General features: G+C 35.2%; 2 protein-coding genes across 4 annotated transcripts in view; one reads left to right on the top strand and one right to left on the bottom strand.

Annotated features, from left to right (window-relative positions):
- Positions 1-2,203, top strand: part of LOC121378372 (regulator of G-protein signaling 7-like) — a 114,129-nt gene extending 111,926 nt beyond the window's left edge. For 2 of the 3 annotated variants that reach the window (XM_041506513.1, XM_041506512.1), the window contains one exon: positions 392-2,203. In XM_041506513.1, coding sequence (XP_041362447.1) covers positions 392-578 — 187 coding nt within the window. In that variant the 3' untranslated portion in view covers positions 579-2,203. Of the gene's footprint in view, positions 1-379 lie in introns of all 3 variants that reach the window. The other variant, XM_041506511.1, reaches the window with a different exon arrangement.
- Positions 2,204-10,967: 8,764 nt separating this feature from the next.
- LOC121378784 (translation factor GUF1 homolog, mitochondrial-like) lies at positions 10,968-15,038 on the bottom strand. The gene is made up of 2 exons (XM_041507100.1): positions 11,730-15,038; positions 10,968-11,687 (listed from the first exon to the last, which is right to left on the bottom strand). The coding sequence occupies exons 1-2, from the start codon at positions 11,890-11,892 to the stop codon at positions 11,383-11,385; spliced, it is 468 nt and encodes a 155-aa protein (XP_041363034.1). The 5' UTR covers positions 11,893-15,038; the 3' UTR covers positions 10,968-11,382.
- Positions 15,039-23,759: the final 8,721 nt, after the last annotated feature.

The raw sequence follows: 23,759 nt of genomic DNA, 5'->3' as shown, positions 1-23,759 counted from the left end.
GCTATTTCTCGTTCCAGCCAGTGTACCACGACTGGTATATCAAAAGGCAGTGGTATGTGTTATTTTGTGTGTGGGATGGTGCATATAAAAGATCCCTTGTTACTAATGGAAAAAATGTAGCGGGTTTCCTCTGTGAGACTATATGTCAAAATTACCAAATGTTTGACATCCAATAGCTGATGATAAATAAATCAATGTGCTCAAAACAAACTATGGTCATGTTTGTGTCTGGTTTAGAGGGATTCCTCTGCCCACTGCATCATACTTAACAAAAACTGACCAAAAAGTCCAGTCCTCTGGCCTGTAATTCATTTTTTTTGAGCATATATAAATGTTGTTAGACAGTTCCTTCCTTTTTTCCATTTGCTAATTATTTTAGGTATCTTTCCAGTGAATCGTCGTCTCCGCTGATGCATCGGAAGTCAAAGGCCGAGAGCCCTCGCAGGAGCAAGCTCGAAGTACCAAAGCATCTTTCAGTTAACTTTGGGGAGACCTCCAAAGGGGATGCACCGACCTGCTTGGCACTTGCTGTTCCCACAAAGACTAATATTGTAGCACCTTGGGATGGGCCGGAGTAGACAAGAGTTCCGCAGATCAAATGCTAATTATTGAGAGCTGCAAAGTGTTCTTTCACTGTAGTGTGCGATGGCCTGCCTCGACGAAACACGTGTATATAGACAGTTGTAGGCACATGCAAAATATTGTTGAATAAAACATAAGTTAAAAATTGATTAGTTATATGTATGTATGTATGTATGTATGTATGTATATATAATATATTTACTGCCATTGCCCACAGCTAGCGTTACAATAAGATGTAGAACTCGGTGTCAGACTTAGGGCTAAGGAAGAAACTGAAATCACTTGGGTTGCATGCTTTAGAGGTCTTTGCTGTGCTTAGAAGTCCCATTGGAAGTTTGATCTCAAAGGATGAAACCAAAAGTTCCACTGGATTGAATAGTCCCATTACTTAAAGATTTCCATTCTACAGACTAGGACCAGAGACTCCTGTTTTTAAAGGCTGTGACTTAAGTTATAAATGACTACGGGTCTTAAGTACCTGTAGTTCATTTCTGAAGGCTGGAAGATCCCACTCAGCAAAATTGAATGAGACTAAATAGGTTCAACACTTGAAGTTTAATTGTTAAACAGAAAGACAATAATAGTCCCACTGCTAGGAGTTTAATTCTAAAAACTGGGACTAAATAGTAGTCCTGCCACTTGGCGATAATTCTAAAGACTGACTAAATAGTAGTCCTACTGCTAGAAGTTCAGTTCTTAAGGTACAAATGTAAATACTGAATATTGAGCCCACTGCTGGCATTTTGATTCTAAAGACTAGAACCAAATAGTATTGCTACTTCATGAAGTTTAATTCTAAAGACTAGAACCAAATAGTATTGCCACTTCATGAAGTTTAATTCTAAAGACTAGAACCAAATAGTATTGCTACTTCATGAAGTTTAATTCTAAAGACTAGAACCAAATAGTATTGCTACTTCATGAAGTTTAATTCTAAAGACTAGAACCTAATTCTAAAGACTAGAACCAAATAGTAATTCTGCTTCTTGAAGTTTGATTCTAAAGACTAGAACCAAATAGTAATTCTGCTTCTTGAAGTTTGATTCTAAAGACTGTGACTAAATAATACTGCTACTTCTTGCAGTTTAATTCTAAAGACTGACTAAATAATACTGCTACTTGGAGTTTATTTCTAAAGACTGACTAAATAATACTGCTACTTGGAGTTTATTTCTAAAGACTGTGACTAAATAGTAGTTGTACTCCAGGGCCTCATTTTGACGAAGCAATCATTGCACTACCTTATGGACTTAAGACGATCTTAGTGCAAAGATCGCCTTGTAAAACTGTGCCCATGAGTTTAATTTTAAATCAATTGAAAGTGGGGACTCCATACTTGAAGTGTAACACTAAAGGTTGGGTTGGAAAACTTGAATTTCAATTCTAAAGTTTTGGACATAATGATCTAAACCAAAAGCCTTTGTGGAAGAACTTGGATAACCGTATATATATTATTTCTGATTTTAGCCATGTATGTCCTGAGACTGGCACCGACACTGATGAAAGTACTGTAATATGCTTAGGCTGTTATCTTGTAATATTTCACTCATACCATGCGTTGCAATTCAATGTGATATTTTATTCTAGATGTCTGTTTGATAAATACATTGGTTTGTCTGGATCTCAGTAGTTTTTTTTGTACTTATTATTATTATTATAGCAAACTAGGGTCTCGTTGCACAAAATAATTGTAATGCTACTGTTGTTACAAAAACAGGTATTCGGGCCAGTGGTTATAAAACTTTTATAGAGTGTAGACTCGATATCTAACGACGTCATACACATACAATTTGTATGGTGTTGCCATGGGCCAGTGCTTATAAAACTTTTAGAGTGTAGACTCGATATCTAATGACGTCATACACATACAATTGCTATGCTGTTGCCATGGTATTAGAGTATAGGACTGTAATAATTATTAGAGTCTTCAGTCTAGAATCTAAAAAGAGTTTTGTAAGCACCAGGCCTGCTTTAACAATATATAACATTTTACTGCGATTTGGTAGCCAGGTTATAAGTTGATTGGAACATTTTCAGCAGGTCCGAGACTCACACAAGCCACTAGCATAGATGTCAAGCAAACGTTAGATGGATTCACGTTCAAGCTATAAAACTCATTTGTGTAACGAAATCTTAATGCAAAGAACTTTTACACACAATAATTGACACCATGTGACCTTGACCTTCACAATGATACCAAACTGAGGGAGATACTGTAGTAAAGCGTCAGTAGAATACCAACCGCAATGAACCGCAGGGAATGCACTCGACATGTTCTCTTACCAAGGAATTCTTTATATACTGAGAGAAAGAAATAAGGGAACACTTGGTAGTTTGGACCAAATATCAGTCACCAATAACGTCGTAACGTGTGATTAGAGTACAAAGATGTAATATGGGATTCATTGTCATTAAAGTGAGATTCAACATCAGTAACGAGGTTAACTTCCAGACTGTATTAATGAGGCTTCTGGTCGCAGTCATTCTTTCCTGTTTGTGTTGGTGTAATCCCTTATTTCTTTCCATCAGTATATATTAGCACAGAGGATTTCACTTATCATTTAACCTAAAGATGGTTTATAAAATAATAATGAATCTTGCATGATCCAGTTGTATCGCCGACTACATTCAACTGAAGCCATGATTGTTTTGTGAAATGAGGCCATGAATCTCAGCATAAGCCAGTACATAATTAAATGGGATGCAAGAGCTGATCAATTTGTTATGTTGACCATTTCATCTGATTGGTCATTCAGGGCCATACCTAGCCTAAAGTAATGGGTGGGGTAGTTGGGGGTGGTGTAAAAAAAAAAGAATTGAGGCAGATTAATGTAGAGGTTTCTAAACATGGGGTGGCTTCAATTAAAACAAAATTGAGACATTAATGTACATAGTGATTTCTGTAGCTGCAATTAAAAAAAGAAAGAATTGAGGCACATTAATTTAGGGGTTTCTACAGCTAGACATAGGCCCTAGGGAAGGTGCAATAAAAAGAATTGAGGCACATTAATGTAGGAGTTTCTACAGCTAGACATACGCCCTAGGGAAGGTGCAATAAAAAGAATTGAGGCACATTAATGTTGGGGTTTCGACAGCTAGACATAGGATGGCTGCAATAAAATAAATTAAAAATTGAGGAACATTAAGATAGGAGATTCTGCAGTTAGACATTGGGCAGACTGCAATGAAAAAAAGAATTGAGGTACATTAATGTAGCTAGACATAGGGGGTGGGGATGACAACAAAAAGCATAAAGAAAAGAAATTAAGGAATTTTAGTGTACAAGTTTCTTTAGCTGAACTTTGGTGTGGGTGCAATACAAAAACATTGATGCATGTTAATGCAGCTAAACAAACTGGTACTTATTTTAATATTTTCTGGGTAAGGTAACTGCTGTTCTTGCCTAGGTAGAAACCTGGCATGATGAAATGGTCAAGATAACACATGATCCATTAGGATTTAAGGTGTGTTCATTGATTAAGAGCTAAAACCTAAAATAGTCAAAAATATTAATGAAATTGCTTCCTATAACTTTATTTTTGTATTTTCTACTTTTTTCTTTTTTTTTTTCTTTTTTTCTCTCATCAGATTTTGTTTTCAGAATGTTTGAGTATAGTTCTTACTGTGACACCTTTTACTACCGTTCTTTTACTACCGTTCTTTTACTACCGTTCAGACTAATGTGTGTTCAGGAGCTAGCTTTCACAAAGTGCTAATATTATTATGTAATAAATGGATGCACAAGATACGTTTCTGACTCTTGTTTTATCTCTGTTAATGTGCTTCAGTTTCGGCATAAATAGTGTATATTATATATATCCTTAACCCCTCAGTATATACACTGTATATACACTAGATCTTTTTTTGTTTCGCAATATATGTGAAGACTTCAGATGCAAAAACTGGTAAATCCAATTAGTAATTTTCTGCAAAAGAAGTTTTTTTATTTATGCTTTCTATGTAAAACATATCAAGTCCACAATGGGCGATCTTAAGTTGAAATAAGTAAAATAAATAAAGGACAGAATTTCAAAAAATTAGTATGAAAATCAGAATATAACGCCTTGAACTGAGTAATGATAGTAGAATTTGGTTTTTGGGATAAAATGGCGTTTATTGTTTTTTGCGCCTCAACTCTTCATATACATTTGTATGCATTAGTTGTCAATGAGTTGCAGGAATTGTATTGTGTAATACAGAAAACAACATACACATTACAAAATTAATATAATACTCTGGATTTGACCTCAACTAACAATATTGCAGTGTTAAGATTGATAAACAATATTATTAGCAGTTTGGCAAATTTTGTTTCAAAATGATTGAATTGGGTTATGTTTTTCTTAAGTCAAATCAAACGCAACAAAATAAGGACTTATTGAAGCCAACTGTTAGATTATGTGTGTGAGAAAAAGTATTATGATGTATATTAAAATAGAATGACTTTAAAGTGACAGAACCTAGTTTTTAAACACTATGGCATATTTTCACTATTATTAAGGCTGTTTTTGTTTTAAACAATATTTATTCCGTGGCGGTAGAGATTGGTCAACAGGCATAAGCTTTTATTAGGAACTTTCTCCACAAATAATATATTGTTTGTTTTTGATAATTGAAATGACATTTACATTTTATTGTTTTTTCGTACGTCCGAAGCATTTCTGGTGTTTCTAATACTATGAAATGCATTTTTCATATTTTTAAAACTGCATGTTACTGAGAAGTAACAGTTATGGAGATGAGCTGTCTATTTTTTAAGGTCATTTCCCCTTTCCATCATCACAGACTCTGCTGTAACTTTATTGAAACGTGTTACAGGTTTGTAGATTAACCAAACTTGGTGTCCATTTTTACAGGTTGAAACTAGGGTCTGCGCCTCTAAACTTTAATTAGGTCCCATTCACATTTATCAACATTTTATTTTACTGACCCCCCCCCCCACAACCCCCCCCCCCAAAAAAAAAATAAAAAGAAGAAAAAAAAGAGTCTTGCCTGTTTTGTTACCTGCTTCCCCTGTTAATATTGTACACCCGGACTCGGTGTTGAAGTGGTTACACCATCAGTCAAAAGACTGGAAGGTACTGGGTTCACCTCCCAGTACTGGCTCCCACCCAGAGTGAGTTTTAACGACTTCTCCTACCACTAACAACTACACAAGTCCAGATAGCTGAGGTGTGTGTGCCTAAAGACAGCGCGCTTGAACCTTATTTTGACATAAGCACGACAATAAGTATAAACAAACAGCATTGTACAATAACCGATGATTAATTAATCAATGTGCTCTAGTGGTGTCGTTAAACAAAACAAATATTTAACTCTTTAGCATATAAAAATGTTGATAATTGAGTATGGTTTGTTACATTGTATATGGAGGATTTGCCCTTTATGTTTCGAATCTTGTTTGCTTTTTCTTTCTTTCATATATATATATATATATGTAACTTGTTTTTGTTCCCATTATTTTTCATATGTATATTCTGAGTTAAATGTGTTCACATTTTATCAGTCTAGTCTTTCACGTACATACATGTATTGTCAGGATTTATTTTTTTACATTTTACAGCATTTTTTGAAACAGGATTTTTGTAATATTTGTTAAATTTTCATTTCATATTCTAGTCAGTACACTAGTATTAAATGTGTTAATATTTGTTAAATTTTCATTTCATATTCTAGTCGGTACACTAGTATTAAATGTGTTAAGCTTGGTGTTGGGAGTTCGATGAAATGTAACCAATCATAGGTTTGCACCAACTGATTAATGATTGGTTAATAAATCAATTAAGGTTTTAATCCTAAACAAATAATTATGAATTAGAACTTAAATACATGTAATAAATAAAATATAAAGAAGGGAAGTTTGTAGACTGTTACCATTATGAAAATGTCCATTGTTAAATGTTTCAACTGAGGAATGTTGAACACACTAGATTAATAGGAATATCACCAACTAAACCACATTAACAAAATGAACATAAAACTAAATACCTTGATGTAATTAAGGATTGTCTGTTACGTCTTTTACGTTCATCGGGGTATGAACAAAAAAAATCATCCACAAACTCTGTGAATTGACGAAGCCGTTCTCACATAAGTTTGCGCATTTGTTTTTTCATACCCTGATGAACGTAACAGAAATAACTGACAATACTTATACTAAAATTTTCCATATTTGCTAATAATAATACAAAAATGTTCACACTTTATTTTGAATTATTTTTGGTCCATAAACAATGACGCTCAATAAGACAACTTGCCCACATAAAATGACGTCATCAGTAATGATGTTCCCTGACGATGTAATTTTTATGTTCATCAATAAATGAACAAACTCACGTTGATACGTCTGGACCAATGGGATGACATTATGTTGTAATGAATGGAATGGAAATATAATTATAATGTATGTTTGTTGGGGGGGGGGGGGGGTAATTTTGATCTGCAGAAAACATAATTTGTTAAATTTTAATTTTATTTAGTTTTTATTATTATTACTTTTTGACATGATCATGATCCCATGTAATTTCAGTATGTCTACCAACTGTGTCAGTTCCTATGTACATTGTAGACTGGGTGATGTGTTATTACTTGCACCACGGGGCTAGACCAGAAAGCAACAGTATACAAAATATATTTCAATGTTACATGCATAAAAAAAATAAAGAAAAAAAACAACTTTAAAAAACATACCAGTACATGTGTTGATGCATGTTCCATGTGTATCAGCTTCTTTGGGGCAAAAACAAATCAACCTGTATATGAGCTTAGAAATTGTATAAAATTTATCATAATGCATTTAAAAATACATTTAAAATATATAATAAAAAAAAATTACTACCTGGCATTAAAACCAAAGATCATTTCTGGTATAGTACTTAGTATATTGTTAAATTACTAGTGATCCGTAGCATAATTTTTTAATTAACAGGTATGTGTGCAAGAATTTTAGCAGGGGTGTGTGTGTGTGTGTGTGTGTGTGTGTGTGAAGATTGGTGATCAAAGTTTATGGGGTGGATCGGTGTGTGTCGAGCTATGCTCCCCCAGAAGAGGTATTTCTTGAGCAGGGATTGGAGGGAGGGATGTCGATCCCTGAAACCCACCTCTTACACGTGCGTGCTTATTTGTTAACCCATATTTTGATTTGGCTTGAGTGGACAGTGCAATTATATGCTATTAGAGGTTTGTTGTTTACAGTAATTATAAGGTATGTTTTGTAGATACCAGTAGTTAGATTTTTATTATTTTTTTGGAGGGTGGGGGGTATAAAGATAGTCTAGTGTAAATCATCTGGCATTCTTAAAAAATATGTAGCATATAATGTACATGTATATTGAATTCATTAACATTTGATTGAAGGGTGCAAGACACAGAATTGTAAATATGTCGGGGGGTTTTAAGCCAATATTAAAATATACACGGTTTCACACCAAGTGATATACCCAATAAGAGATTTTCTATTTTGAAAGGTTCTTTAAAATACCAGTCTTTTTTTTCCTTTTTTCTGTTTTAATTATGGGATATTGAATTGGTAATTTTGCTAGTGTTTAAACACATTCATATAAATTGTTGACTAAATCTTGATGCATTAATTGAAATATCGGTATTTATTTATGATCAGTCATTCCACACTAGTTAACATAACCATGATTCTTGATCTCAGAAATAACTCTTTACCGTTGATCATTCTTCTCCTTATGTTCTCCTTTGTGTTACTGTCAGTCAGCTTACTGGAGTCTCAATAATAATATACCCCCCATTAATTGTTGTTACACAAAACAGTTTACTAGGTAATATTTACCATATTTTTGTTAGGTGTATAGTCTATTTTTATATGTTATATTTATATTTTTAATCTTTCTTTTTTATTTTCTGTTTTGTTGTTGTTTTATTTTATTATGATCATTTTATTTTTTTGGTTATTTTTGTAGAGATTGTATTTTGATAGTTATTTATAATTAATTTTAGATAACATTCCTGTTTGTTTTAGTATTTGTAAGTTGTTTTATTTTTAATGAAGTTTAAAAAAATATTTGTCTACTCCTACTTAATTTGCATTGAAGTTATATAAACTTTGTGCAGACTCATGGCTTAATCAAACTTGTATTGGGTGTGTTTTAAGTATCTTTTAGTAACACATCCTCCTGAATTACTGGCATTCACTGCCGGATTTATAAGGGGGCAAAGGGGGCAATTGCCCCAGGCCCCCCTGCCTGAGGGGCCCCCCAGACTAAGGACTTCCTTTATAAAAAAAATGTAATAATTATAAAATTAGTTCATTTTTTTTATTTGTCATGTAATTTAATTTCTACATGTATGTTGAGTGGCCCCCGAACCTGAAGTGCCCCAGGCCCCCAAGGTCTAAATCCGACCCTGCGGGGATTGGCAACAGTTCAGAAGGCTGGGAGAATTTGTATCAGATTATACACTCAGAATTAAATTTTAAGTGATTAGATGTGAAAACAAGAAACTAAATTTTTAAATAGAAATACCATACACAATGTTTTAAGAGGACAAGGTGGCTTTGATGCAAAAGAACCCAGAAATTTTGTGATGCTTAATGTGGCCACTTTTTAATATACCTTCATATAGCATATTGTGAATTGTGAACTTTTGCTTACCGAAATGCTATTATTTTTGTACAGTACTAAACATGCAAGCTTGAATCTTAAAATTGTTGTCTTGCTATTACAAATATGTGCTATAATTCTGAACAAAGTTGGTGCATTATATGTCAGTCATAAATTAACTATAACACTTATAGACGAGGATTTTTCCTTCTTTCTTTCTTGTTTTTGTTTTCCATGATAATCATTATTGCAATATACAGCACTGAATGTTTTTAAAACAATGCTGTTGTAGGTTTATTGTGTGTGGTATACTTACGTCATACATACTGCACATTTCCGACTATACTGTTACTGTTTTGTGCTTAGCACACGGGGTGGGCGGATACAGTTTAGACGGCGAGTGTTGATGTTTTAGTTAAATCAATCCTCTAGATATGCAATTATAGAACAGTTGGTGAGTCGGACTGAAAACACAGACTGTCTTTCTCTGTCAGATAAAATTAATGTCAAGTATTGTGAATTCACAAATATGAGTATTGCCATCAAAATTAGGTAGGTTTTTTTTTTTTGGGGGGGGGGGGGGGGGGGGTTAAGCAGGGTTGAATGGCAGTTGACCTACTAAATAGCAGAACAAAATATTACCTGAAAAGGACTTTATTCAGTCAGCGACATAAATCATCATATTCCATTTGTTATTGATATTTTGGTACATATTTACTGTTAAATTATCAAAGAAAAGGAAGAAATGTTTTACTTTTTATGACACACTCGACCCATTTTTACTTATGACTATATAGCGATGGACTTATGGTTAAGGACAACACAGATAGCGTGAGAGGAAATCCTCTTCTGCCACACTGCTACAGAAAGGGATGTTTTACTTGCAGTCCCACAGAACGGATAGTACATACCATAGCCTTTTGCAGTGCAGCTGCAGTGAGAAATAGCCCAATGGTTTCATTGATGGAGTTCAACTCTAGATTGACCACTAATCAGCCTAGCATTTTACCACTAGACTATGTTAGGTCCCGGGGCGGGACTTAGCCCAGTGGTAAAGTGTTCGCTTGATGTGCGGTCGGTCTGGGATCGATCCCTGTCAGTGGGCCCATTGATGGAGTTCAACTCTAGATTGGCCACTAATCAGCCTAGCATTTTACCACTAGACTATGTTAGGTCCCGGGGCGGGACTTAGCCCAGTGGTAAAGTGTTCGCTTGATGTGCGGTCGGTCTGGGATCGATCCCCATCGGTGGGCTCATTGGGCTATTTCTCACTCCAGCCAGTGCACGGCAACTGGTATATCAAAGGCCGTGGTATGTGTTATCCTGTCTGTGGGATGGTGCATATAAAGATCCCTTGCTGCTAATCGAAAATGAGTAGCCCATGTATCTGTGTGGTCCTTAACCATATGTCTGACGCCATATAATCGTTAATAAAATGTGTTGAGTGCGTCGTTAAATAAAACATTTCCTTCCTTCCTGTTATGTCCCATCTCATTTTAAATTAAACACACCTCAACAAAACACACAGATTTGTTCATTTTTAGCTAATCCTAGTCACAAAAATGATATATGGCAGTGAAAATTTCCTCAAGGGGAATATAAGTACAGTGTATATTTCAAGTCACATGCAGCTGCTTTTAGTAGGGGCTCGATTAGTAGAGCACTTGCCTGAGGTGCTTTAGTATTAGGATCGAATCTCCTCAGTTGACCCATTCTCTGATTGGGGTTTTCCAGTCTAACCTGTGCTAACGACTGGTATGTCAATGGCCATGTTATGTGCTGTCCTGTCTGTGGGGAAAATGAATATAAAAGATCTCATGCTGCTAATGGAAAAAAAATGTAGCAAGTGGTTTCCTCTAAGACTATATGTCAGAATTGTCAAATGTTTTAACATCCAGTAGCTGATGATTGAGACATTAATGTGCACTTGTGGTGTCATTACACCAAACAAATTGTTTGCTTTTAGTAGGTCATCGGTTATGCAATGCAGCCTTTAAAACTTGTTTTCCTTAAGTTTTTCAACATTAATAAATATCATTCAGTAACAAATTTGTTTGGTGCTTGTCATTCTTGGGCAGGATTACAATACAAACACCAATCTATCGGGGATAATGGTGGCTTCTGGCAGACAGCAATGATCTTCTGGGGATTTTTTAAATTAAAACTGCATGGATAAAAAATTTCAAGTATCGGGTGTTATTTTTACCTCAGTTTCAATTTCCAATCACCATTATTACATCTGGTTCCTTGTTATCTGTCTGACTGATTCATTATGCAGGTGGTACAACGAGTAGGTAGCTGACTGGGCGAATTCAGGTGTGATGTAACACCTTTTATCACACTGAATGTAGAATCTTTTATCACACTGAATGTAGAATTCAGGTGTGATGTAACACCTTTTATCACACTGAATGTAGAATCTTTTATCACACTGAATGTAGAATCTTTTATCACACTGCATGTAGAATTCAGGTGTGATGTAACACCTTTTATCACACTGAATGTAGAATCTTTTATCACACTGAATGTAGAATTCAGGTGTGATGTGACACCTTTTATCACACTGAATGTAGAATTCAGGTGTGATGTAACACCTTTTATCACACTGAATGTAGAATCTTTTATCACACTGCATGTAGAATTCAGGTGTGATGTGACACCTTTTATCACACTGAATGTAGAATTCAGGTGTGATGTAACACCTTTTATCACACTGAATGTAGAATCTTTTATCACACTGCATGTAGAATTCAGGTGTGATGTGACACCTTTTATCACACTGAATGTAGAATTTGTTATCACATTGAATGTAGAATTCAGGTGTGATGTGACACCTTTTATCACACTGAATGTAGAATTCAGGTGTGATATAACACCCTTTATCACATTGAATGTTTCGGCAAATTCCTATTTCTTTATGACCAGAAAAACAAATTACATCTCCTGTTAATATTTCCAGCAAAATAACAAAAATACTTTAAACCCTTCGGGCCACATTTAAAAAGCCTGTTTATGTTTTACACGCGTGTAACTACAAACATTTACAGGGCTTGAAAACGTGTCTAAGAAAAACAGGCTTCGTAAATTTGGCCCTTCATGTTTAAAAAAAACAATCAAAACGATCAAAAGCAAATATACTTTTAAAATCCTGCTTTGACATTCGTATAAGCCTCAACAATTATATCAAATATATATACTCAAGATTGTGCTCAATAGCATCGACTCGTGATTGTGCATTTGTTACTTTACTACATTAGCATGTACTTAATGAGCTGAATTTACGAAACCTGCTGTCTCACGATCAATCTGTCTCCGATCTGGTCCCTGGCTGTCCAGAGACGGGACCTGGCTATCCAGAGACGGGACCTGGGATGGACATGCTCGAAACCTTCCTGGTATAGGAGCATGATAAAATGATCTGCTCTGCATCTTACACGTGTAGAACTACATACATTTACAGTGCTTAAACACCTGCGTTTGAGAAAAAAGGCTTAGTAAATTCGGCACAGTATATTTATTCAGTGGACACATATTATTTAGTTTATGCAATTTATAGTGTAATTATACATTTTTTAATTATTATTATTTTGTTTTACTACAATACAAGTCGGTGACTGGCAGAGAAAGAAATATAATATGCTGTTAATGTAATTCAAGTTTGGTTTGTTGACTGCTGTTAAAACAATGTTGAAATTTGTGTTGAGAATGTGTACAAAGATTCTGTAAATAGTGCAAACAATGTTGATTGTATTTTCTGTACATTGCAAGCTCTCATATTCGTTTGCTACTCTTAGATGTTACGGTATTAAGGGACATTATTTTTTTATTTTGCTAACAGGGTAAGTTTTAATTAACGAAAGTGTTCTTGAGCGTTTTAGAATTAATTTAGTGTAAAGAAACCGACGTGAAACAGAACACACGTTTTGCTTAAACAGTTTGTGTGCTACTTTGTGTAATTGCACATCCTTTTAACAGAAGCAAGTTTAAAAAAAAAAATGTAATAGGTTTTGAGACCGTGAAAGTTAATGCAACTGTAATTCAACCAACCCTTGGCAAGTCATTCCACCCCAACCCCCACTGTAAGAATTCCAGTTGCTCTATATTTACAAAATTGGGCCTGTGTTGTTTTGATTGAATTAAGTTATTGGTTTTAATAGTGTGCAACCATCTAAACCAACCAAGTAAAACAAAATCAAATAGGTTTCAGACATTACCATCACCAGTTAATGAAATGTAATTCAGCCAACCCTTGGCACGTCCCCCTACCCTCCCCCAAGGTAAGAATTCCAGTTGCTTTAGATTTAAAACATTGGTGCCTGTGCTGTTTTAATTAATTAAGTTACTGGTTCTAATAGTATTTGGTTTAACTGCAATATTCAATATGCTTATTTAGTTACATTGACATGTATCAACTTAAAAACCTTCTCAAGATACATGTATTAGTATTTAAAATTTTATGTTGCAGGTTATCTCCCCTGTCATAGTATGACTGGAAATGACAAATTCTGTCTCCGCAGTTAGAACTTAAGAAGCAGTTTAGGGATCATACCACTATCGCAGTCAAACAGCAACATGTAGACAATGATTATAGTTCTACTGAAAAAGAATTCCTTTTTCTTTCTTTCTTTTCTTTTTACAATCTCAACTATTTGACTGTTAAGTTAATTATGGTATAACAATAGTTGATTCCTGCATCTAGAACTGAATGCCGTCTAATGAGAGTTGCTTCCCTTTTCAGATGCCACAAATAAAGGGTGGTCATATTTCAAACTCCAGGTGGCGAATGTTTGGGGTTTTTTGTTTTGGTTTTTTTCGTAGTAGAATGAAGTCCGAGGCTATTCTCTTCTAAGATAGAAAGATAAACATTGTGTTTCCAGTTTAATTGCAACAGGCTGTTTGTCTGCTCGTCTATGTAAACAAAATAGTGGTGAGATTCCTAAACCCAGATTATTTCCCATTTTAGTTTATATCCATGGTGACACTGCTGATAGTGTTTAAGCTAAGATTTATCCATATTTTAGTAAAAAAAAAAAAAATTGTTTTCTTATATAATTTTCACAAGCACACTCTCAAAGAAACCATGTTTTTCCACTACCCTCCTGTTCCCCTTCCTCCAAATCTTTAATTTATTTCATAATAAAAGATATACAGCCCAGATAGCTGAGGAGTGTGCCAAAAGTATATTAAAATGAAAAACCTGCAAAGTTTTCCCCTGAATATTTTTTGTCCAGTGGTGTTAGGTTAGTTTTTCTGTACCCTGTCCAACCTAGTGAATTTTAACAGACCTTTTTCATTTATTAATCCATGTCTTGAACAGACAGTTCAGATAAAAAGAGTTGTACCCAGAACAGCATGCTTGAACTATGATTCCAATGCTGGGGTGTCGTTTATTCTTTTATTAATTAAAATCATATGAACCATGAAAATTAATTGTTTTTGTGGAAATTTGCATAATTAATAAAAAGCAAAAATCGGTAATTGTTTTTTCTCACTGCAACTGCCCACCTCCTTACCCTGCCTCATCTTAGACTGTGTACTCTTGTGAAAATTATATTTAAAAAAAAAAAAAAAAGTATAAGAAAATGATTTAAAAGTTTGTCCTTAGAATTGTTAACTGCCAGTAATGAAATGCTATTTTTTATGTCCATTGTTTAGCGATGGTAATGCCATAGTAATGACGATTTGAAAACAAAATACTTAGCACAAAATGAGTCTCTTATTGTTGTTAATAGAAATATGTATAAAAGAATTGTTGTAGGTTCTTTTCGTAACATTAACAAATGCAATGTGTGGAATGTCCCAGACATGTTATGTAACACAATTGTTAAGTATCACATTTAGAATCTCAGACTGTTTGTTATCACCAGCAGAATAAACACAATTTTATGATCACTTCTAGTGTTGTTTATTTTTGCATTATTTTCATTTGAACTTATTTTCGTGCTTATATCCAATTAAGGTTTAAGCACACTGTCCTGGAAACACACACCTCAGGTATCTGGGCTGTCTGTCCAGGACAGTGGGTTAGAGGATGTAGTGGTCTTACCCATTGTCATTAAAACTCGCTCTGAGTGGGAGCTGGTACCGGGCTGCAAACCTTGTACCTACCAGCCATATGTCCGATGGCTTAACCACGACACCACCGAGGCCGGTTTTGTTTAATTATTAATCCCCTACCAGTGTAAACGGAGGGGACAATAGGTTTCATCTCTGACCTTCTTTCTGTCCATTAATCCATCTGTATGACCCACATACAGGTTTCCGGATGGTTTTTCCACTATTCAGCTATACTGTTACAGATCAAGTTTAACTTGCAAGGTGATTTACCCATTTTTGACAGCCCTTGAGTATACTGAAAACCCCCACATTCCAGACATTTTTTTCGGAATGCCTAAAGTTGAAATTTTTTTTAAATATATTTATCAAGTACGGTTACAGATCAAGTTTAACTTTCATGGCCCTTGAACTTGGGGTGGGGGGGATACTGAAAACAAATTCCAGAATTTTTTTCAGAATGCCTTAAGTTGAAATTTTGTGTATATATTTATCAAGTACTGTTTCAGATCAAGTTTGAATTTCATATATATTCTTCAAAAGAAGAAACGCAAAACCACATTGTCGTAACATTTGGAGAATTGATTTAATTATTGAATGGTGAGTCCGATAATTACCAAATGTTGCAGGATTGTTCACAATTCACTCTAGTCCATTGTGAGTAAGTGATAGGACACACCACCAAGGTCAAGGTCATCTGGAGTCAATACCGGGTGTGACCTCCGCGTGTGTTGACAACTGCCTGGCACCGCCTGCCCATTAAGCAACCAGAGTATGGATGGTGGCCCACTCGGCCTGCAAGGCTGCTGCCAGCTCGGGCAGGGTCTGGGGCTGTGGTTGTCGCTGTCGGAGGCGTCGGTCCAACTCGTCCCATAGATGCTCAATTGGGTTCAAATCCGGTGATATCGATGGCCAAGGAAGGACATTAATGTTGTTGTTCTGTAGGAAAGCCGTTGTGAGACGTGCTGTGTGAGGCCTGGCGTTGTCATGTTGGAACACTGTGTTGGCGTTAGCCATAACTGGAACGATGTGTGGCCGGAGGATCTGGTCAATGTAGCCCTGTGCATTCAGGTTGCCCTGCACGTGGACCAGGTCAGTTCTGCCAGTGTGTGAGATGGCTGCCCACACCATGACACTACCCCCGCCGAATCTGTCCACTTCCTGCACGCAGTTTGCCGCATAACGTTCACCACGACGCCTATACACGCGACATCTTCCATCATGACGTCGGAGCAGAAATCGGGACTCGTCACTGAACCACACCTGTCTCCATCGCAGTTGAGGCCATTGTCGATGAATCTGGCACCACTGCAGTCGGAGTCGACGGTGTTGTGGTGTTAAGATGACACCTCGAACTGGACGTCTGGCACGAATTCCTACCTCACGTAGGCGGTTCCGTACGGTCTGGTCGGATATCCTGTGCAAACCTGGTATTGCTGCGGCTGTGGAGGTGGCAGTAGTCAATCGTTCCCGAAGGTGGCGTACCCGGATGTAGCGGTCCTGCCCGGGGTAGTGACCCGTGGTCGACCGGATCTAGGGAGGTCACGTGTTGATCCATGTTGCTGGTAACGGTCCCACAGTCTGGAGATGGTGCTTGGGGACACATGGAATGCCCTGGCAACGGCCGTTCTGGATTCGCCTGCGTCTAGTCGGCCGATGGCATTGTTTCTCTGCGGTTCACTGAGACGTGGCATGTCCTGGATTGTCAACTGTCGGCCAGATACAGAGGCCAGGCAAGCGAACACCCTGCACTTTTATACTGTCGGTGTTCATGTTGCACGTGCAGACAACGCACGTGCAGTGGTGACATGGTTTGCACGTGGCTGCGTTTTTGCAAATATTCACATTTTGGAACTTTATTGTACAGTAGCTGCGTTTTATCGAATGTAACCGTGGGAATGTGTTTGGGACATGCAATGACCTTATATTCACAAAGCATGAACCGGTAGGAAACATAAAATCGGAGTTATAACCCATTTGTTTCTTTTTTTGAAGAGTATATATATCCATTTTAGCAGAGTTATAGCCCTTGAACTTTATATGAAAATATGTTGAAGTCCCATGTGCAGGTTCTAATAGACCAAATCAATTCCTATTGCCGATAATGTTAACGTTTACTAATAAAACTGATATAAGCAGCGTTTCAACACACCCAGTAAGTACAGCAATAGAAAGTGTGGCACCTCACATCTAATCTACCTGCAAGAAAATGGGGGGTCACGTATCATTTAAGAGATTTAATTAATGTTTTTAATAGCAACCATCATTTTTGCTGAAAATTGCACTTCCATTTTTGGGGGTACCCCGCATTAGTTTCAACCTCTGGTATATACTGCATAACAAATAAAAGTGTATTTATTTATTGTCAATGGATAATAGTATTTGCACAAATAATCAGTGTCACATATTACTACCAATCACACCCACAGCTGCTATTACTCTGTAAATATTTGACGGTGCACGTCGAACTCTGACATGGAACTCTCTTCTTTGGTACTATGCAACCTGCAAGATTAGAAACAGCTGTGCTGTTGTTGTTGGTCTGCTGATTCAGTGTTCTTCAACTGTAACAATCAGGGGCAGGGTTTAGCTTAGTCGAGTGCTCACTTAAGATGCTTTGGTCATAGGATTGAACCTTTTCAGTGGCCTCATTGGTTCCCACAACCCACCCAGTACCCCACAACTGGCATATCAAAGGCCATGGTATGTGCTGTTCCGTGCATTTTCTCTGAATACTATATTGGAATTACCAAATGTTTGATGTCCAATGATCAAAGATAAATTAGTCAATGTGTGCTCTAGTGGTGTCATTAAACAAAACCAAAAATCCCCTCAAGGTGCCATCATTGTCATTTTCAAGAGCACATGTATGTTTATACCCCACAAAACCCACACAACTTGCAACATCTGACATTTCTCTTCAAATCTAGTTTTCTCACTTACTTTAAGCCAAACAGGACTCGAAATATGATTCTGTTATCTGTTAATTTTATAATGGTCTAAAATATAGATACCGAATGTCAAACATTTGGTAATTTTGACAAATAAGTCTAAGAGGAAACCCACTATATTTTTCCATAGTAGCAAGGGATCTTTTATATGCACTATCCCACAGACAGGATAGCACATACCACGGCCTTTGATATACCAGTCGTGGTGCACTGGCTGAAGTGAGAAATAGCCCAATGGGCCCACCGACGGGGATCAATCCCAAACCGACCACTTTACCACTGGGATAAAGATAATAGCTAGTTAATGATGTAGGATATCGGCTATATTCTCTTCCATGCAGGCCGAATGTCTCACGGAATTTCCCATTTTTACCTTCACAGGATAAAGCCAATATCCTATGTCATTAATTAACTAGTTATTCTCTACATACACTTTCCCCCAAAATCCATCCTTGAGTGAATATATGGTTTGGTTTATAATGTGTTAAAAACATAAATGTGGTGGGAGAACTAGTTGTGATCAAACTATCTCGGTGGAACCATCGTTCCCCCCCCACCCCCCTATTCTAACCACTGCCCCATGTCTGGTACATAAAGATCATGGTAAGTGCTGTCCTGACTGGGAATGTGCATATAAAAGATCCCTTGCTACTAAAATGAAGCAAGTTCAATCCTCTAAGATTACATGTCAGAACAGGGCTCTAATTTAAGAATGTCTCCCACAGAAATTTAAAAACAAAATCACCGCCAGCAATCTAAAGCCTGCCCACGGCAATGTTGTTTTCTTAAGTGACTTTTGCAGCAAATAAATTAGACTAAAAGGTTATTTTGCTGTATGTAGACATATTTTCAATGTACTAATGTTACATACTGACAGATAATGTATATCAGGCATAAACATTTTGTCATCATTGAGGAGCTTCAACAACAGCACTTTTGGTGATGCTCCCGACCTATGGCAATTTATATCTCAATGACGGCGATTGCAGTCGTTAAGTTCGAGTCTTGCAGAATTATAAATGTTTGACATCCAATAGCCGATGATTAATAAATCAACGTGCTCTAGTGGTGTAATGGAACTTAAAACAAAACTTTACTGCTAAGTTTTAACATACAATAATAAAGCACAGACATGGTCACTGTTTAAAATATTTATTTCACAAATGACAATCACTGGAATGTTTTCACAGACAAATACACACAAAATATTCACAGAAATAATTTTCTCTTGAGCAACGAAGCAATCAACAAACATCATGAGATTTAAATACATGTAGTTACTTGGGGTTTTTAAAAGGCTGTACACAATTAACATTATCAGTAGCATAAAAAGTATATTTTTATCCACACTATTATTTTCATTTTAATAGCATTATGTACACCAGAACCTCTATCCCAGTGGAGTATAACCTGGTTTGTATGCTTGTGAAAATAATGACAATTGTGATGGGCCCCTTATATTAATAACACATGTGCCTGGTAACCTATGTGTTATCTCACAGCTATGAAATTTACAAGATCCATTGATTCCTTCATAAACGCTGATACTCTGTTCTCGTTGTACCGATACTATGTGTAATGTATCATTATACAGTACACAACTGATCACAATTTAGGTTGTTAAAAACACATGAAAAACCAAGTTTCGTTCTCGATCTTTTCGATCTGTGGTAACCTGAACAACTGTTACAACTTATTTCGATGCTTGTTTTCACACTGATTGTGCAAGTCTATTTTTGCGTACCCAATTTATCATTCTCACAAAAAATTTCGGTACGATTTTCATGATCATTATGTATTACACGTATTACACAATAATTTCATATGTATACAAACAAAAAGAAGAAAAAAAGCAGTCTGATCTATATGTAAAAACATTAGAAAAGATCCATTCTTATCCAGCCACTACCATGAATGCTATTTTTAAATCAGTTTTTAAAATAAAGAATAAAAATTAAAAATCACCATAAATTTAACAAAGGCAGTGTTTGTACTGGTACTGGTTTTAAATTGTTTTCGAAATGTTACCCGTAGCATTTAAATACATATTTCTCCTAGGACTTTTGGCATTTGACATTTTGTAAATCTGTTTAAATCTGAAAATATTAAAACAAAATAAATTATATTAACAAAACAAACAACTTACATGTATATCCTTCATTTGTCACCTCTTGTATTTTTAATTCCTGACTATCAGCAATCTTAAATACATGGTAAATAATTTTCAAAATAATATTAAAAAAATAAAATTTTATTATATAATAGACATGTAATTTTGGTATGTATACAAGTATATGAACATTTATGTCTGAAGGGGTAATTAATGTGGCAGGGGTCCAGGAGAGTTCATTGGATGAGACATAAACAAAGGAACAAAAACACCAACACAAATAAACAGAAATATAGGACAAAATTTACGAAGCCTGTTTATCTTAAACACAGGTGTTTAAGCATTGTAAATGTGTGTAGTTAAACACGTGTAAGCAGTGATAGAAATAATAAGCAAAATGTTTCACTTTTCCACAAGACAAGTATAGCTAGAAATCTACTTGTCTGCCAATATTTCGACTTGTTATAGGTGTCGGAAGCAGTGGTTAGGGACGGTAGGAGTGCACTGGACCACTCCCAACTGAAGCTAGTGAGACCACTCCCCTACCCCAAACTTGCCCTGGAAATGTAAATTTTTATTTACAAATAAACGAAAAAAAAAAAACTAAACAAAAAGTTCTTAACTGTTCAAACCACACAAACTTAAGTCAGGTCACATCAACAAGACACTAAATGGAGAAAAACAAAACAAAAACAAAACAAAACCCGCACACATATAATTATACAAAATCAACAAAAATACATGATTTAACCAAATCTAATATGTTTAGTCATTTCTGCATCATTACGACAATAATTAACATCATGTAAACATTGTACATGCATGTATAAAGAGGTGGGAAGTTTTTAACAACTTTAAAACACTTGCTTCATTTGCTCTAATCTCACCAACTCACAATTTATGTACTATTATAATAATACATAGAGGGTGTTTCATTGATTCTGTCATATATCATATGATGTAAATCTCAAGTTAAGTTAACAATCTTATTACCCACATGTGGTTAAAAATATCTTGGTACATATCAAAGTGATATGTCCCACTAGAAGTGGGATGTAACAATTTGTGACATCGATTGGTACACTACACCCGTACAGGAATGTCAACCAAATGAGTTGAGTGATATAAATTAAGATCAATTATGGGTAATATGTGGGATATTAAACTCACTACCATTTCATATGATCTTTATGTCCCTCAAGAAATAATTTTTATTGTCACTTCAATGCTAAAGCTCGTGACAACTGAAAATTATTTCACTCAGGATATAAACATGACACAAAATGGAAGCTTGTTTAATATCCTATATCAGTCAAGTCATACTTTCATAAGTGTGATATGAAATTGCCACTCCTTGAGATTAAATATATATATCATATTTGGTAACAACAAAATTAACTCTCATCATTTTATCTTGGTTCTAAAAATAAATCCACCACACCAGGCTACAAATTTAGGACTGTGTGCTGTGAATTCTAGACTTTGGTATCAGAAGGTGAAAAGATGGAATTCTAAAATATCTAGATTACTTCAATTTTACAATTCAGAGGTATTCTTAAATTATTATTTTTTAAATCCCCAAATTCAATATCTGCATACCACAATTGCATTGAGCAATGACATGTAGTACAAACAGTGTACATCACAACAATGAATGTAACACTTTTTGGATGTTGTTTTCACTAGCGACCAACAGCACTATTATGACACCGATATTTTCAGACATCTCATTTGAATGTTATACTACTATTACTAGTACATATTCAAATCTGAAAAACGCTAATTCATCACTAAAATGCTGAGTTGGTATGCAGCATACAAAACTATTTTTGAAGGATGGCCTCATATTTAGCATGTCATTTTCACAGAATATTTTATTAAAAAAAAGAAAAAAAAGAAAGAAAGGAAAATATAATTTAAAAATAACATAAAAATCAGATGAATAAAATATATGAAAGATTACATGTAGTTTAAGTGCATATGCCATTATACATGTGACAATAGGATTTGTATACTGATTAAGCATTTCGTACACCTACTAGCCGATATATCTTTCATACTGGGTCATTCATTCATTCATTCATTTATTCATTCATTCATTCAGTACATAATAGGCGATGATTCTGAACTAACAATTAAAGTATAATCTCAAATGGAATTGGTAAGTTCATTCATGCTGTTAACAAATTATACATCTATAAAGTTTGTTTTGGAGATCTTGTTTGTGATACATTTTTTTTTTCTGATGCAGAAATGAAATGTCGTAAAATTCAAAGGTAAATGTTGTACCATAAGCTTAAGTAAACATGCATATTCAAGGTACTCTAATACTCTAAAACAATATATCAGTGAACATTATGTTCAATATTGTGTCGCGATTCGCTACACAAGTTTCAGAGATCGGTATACAGGTTTCAGAGATTGCTAAACAATTTTAAAACAAACAATATTTGCTATTCAGTTTTCAAAATGACTATAGAAATGTTTGCTAATCAAACTTTTAAAAACAAAATGTTCTCTGTATATATATATATATACACACATAACTATATACACACGAAAGTACACAATATTTGCTATTCAGTTTTTAAAATGACTATAGAAATGTTCGCTTATCAAACTTTAAAAAACAAAATGTTCTCTGTATATATGATATATATATATATATGATATATATATATATATATATATATATATATATATATATATATATATATATATATATATATATATATATATATATATATATATATAATACATGTAACTATATACACATAAACATACACATGTTCACATATAATTCCTGTCTTAGTAAATATAGTTTCGCAAGCCACTATTCTGTACTTATACTTCCTCTCCATCTTGGTCCTGAAATCCGTTTGAAACAGAATTACATGTACATCTACCAGGACAGAGTATATTAACTTATAATACTTAATAATAATACACTTGGCATTCAGAACAGCCAGGGCTTCTAGATTATGGTAGCCCCACTCCCATGGCTAGTGATATTCGATGTTGGGCTAGTAAATAACTAATATTGCCATGTCCGACAACTAGTGGAAAAAAAGAAAAAAGAAGTTAAATGTTTAAGTTAAGTCTATTTTGTAAATATGAATAGCCTGCCCCATCCCAACCCCACAGTGTTAGTGTTTTTAAGCTCCATCTCCTTTAGGTGACATATCTGATTATTACTATAAATTATTAAAATTATATTAACTTAAAGTAAGGTAGGGCTAATGAATTTTTTATCATGGCTAGTACAATTTTTTAATCACTGATCCCATGGCTAGTGGATTTTATAAAAATCCTAGAAGCCCTGGAACAGCAAAAGGTTGTTCTCAATATCAATGTTTTTATAAGCGTACAAAGTACACTTTTTCTGCTACCTACCCACCCACTGAAAAACATTAACTCTATTTAATAAATGTTCACCAGGTATAGAATAACAAAGAATACATGCATTCCAGGCTAGTACCAAATGTCGGTATTTCA

Source organism: Gigantopelta aegis, chromosome 8 (genome assembly GCF_016097555.1).
Source record: "Gigantopelta aegis isolate Gae_Host chromosome 8, Gae_host_genome, whole genome shotgun sequence".
NCBI classification, from domain to species: Eukaryota; Metazoa; Mollusca; class Gastropoda; order Neomphalida; family Peltospiridae; genus Gigantopelta; species Gigantopelta aegis.
Note: the sequence above shows the minus strand (reverse complement) of the source record. Positions and strands in the feature narration are given on the sequence as shown.

Coding starts and splice junctions, on each gene's coding strand:
- LOC121378784 (XM_041507100.1), bottom strand. CDS start 11,892: ATGCAGTGTGATAAAAGATTCTACATTCAGTGTGATAAAAGGTGTTAC. Junction 11,688..11,729: donor TAAAAGGTGTTACATCACAC/CTGAATTCTACA, acceptor GTCACATCACAC/CTGAATTCTACATTCAGTGT.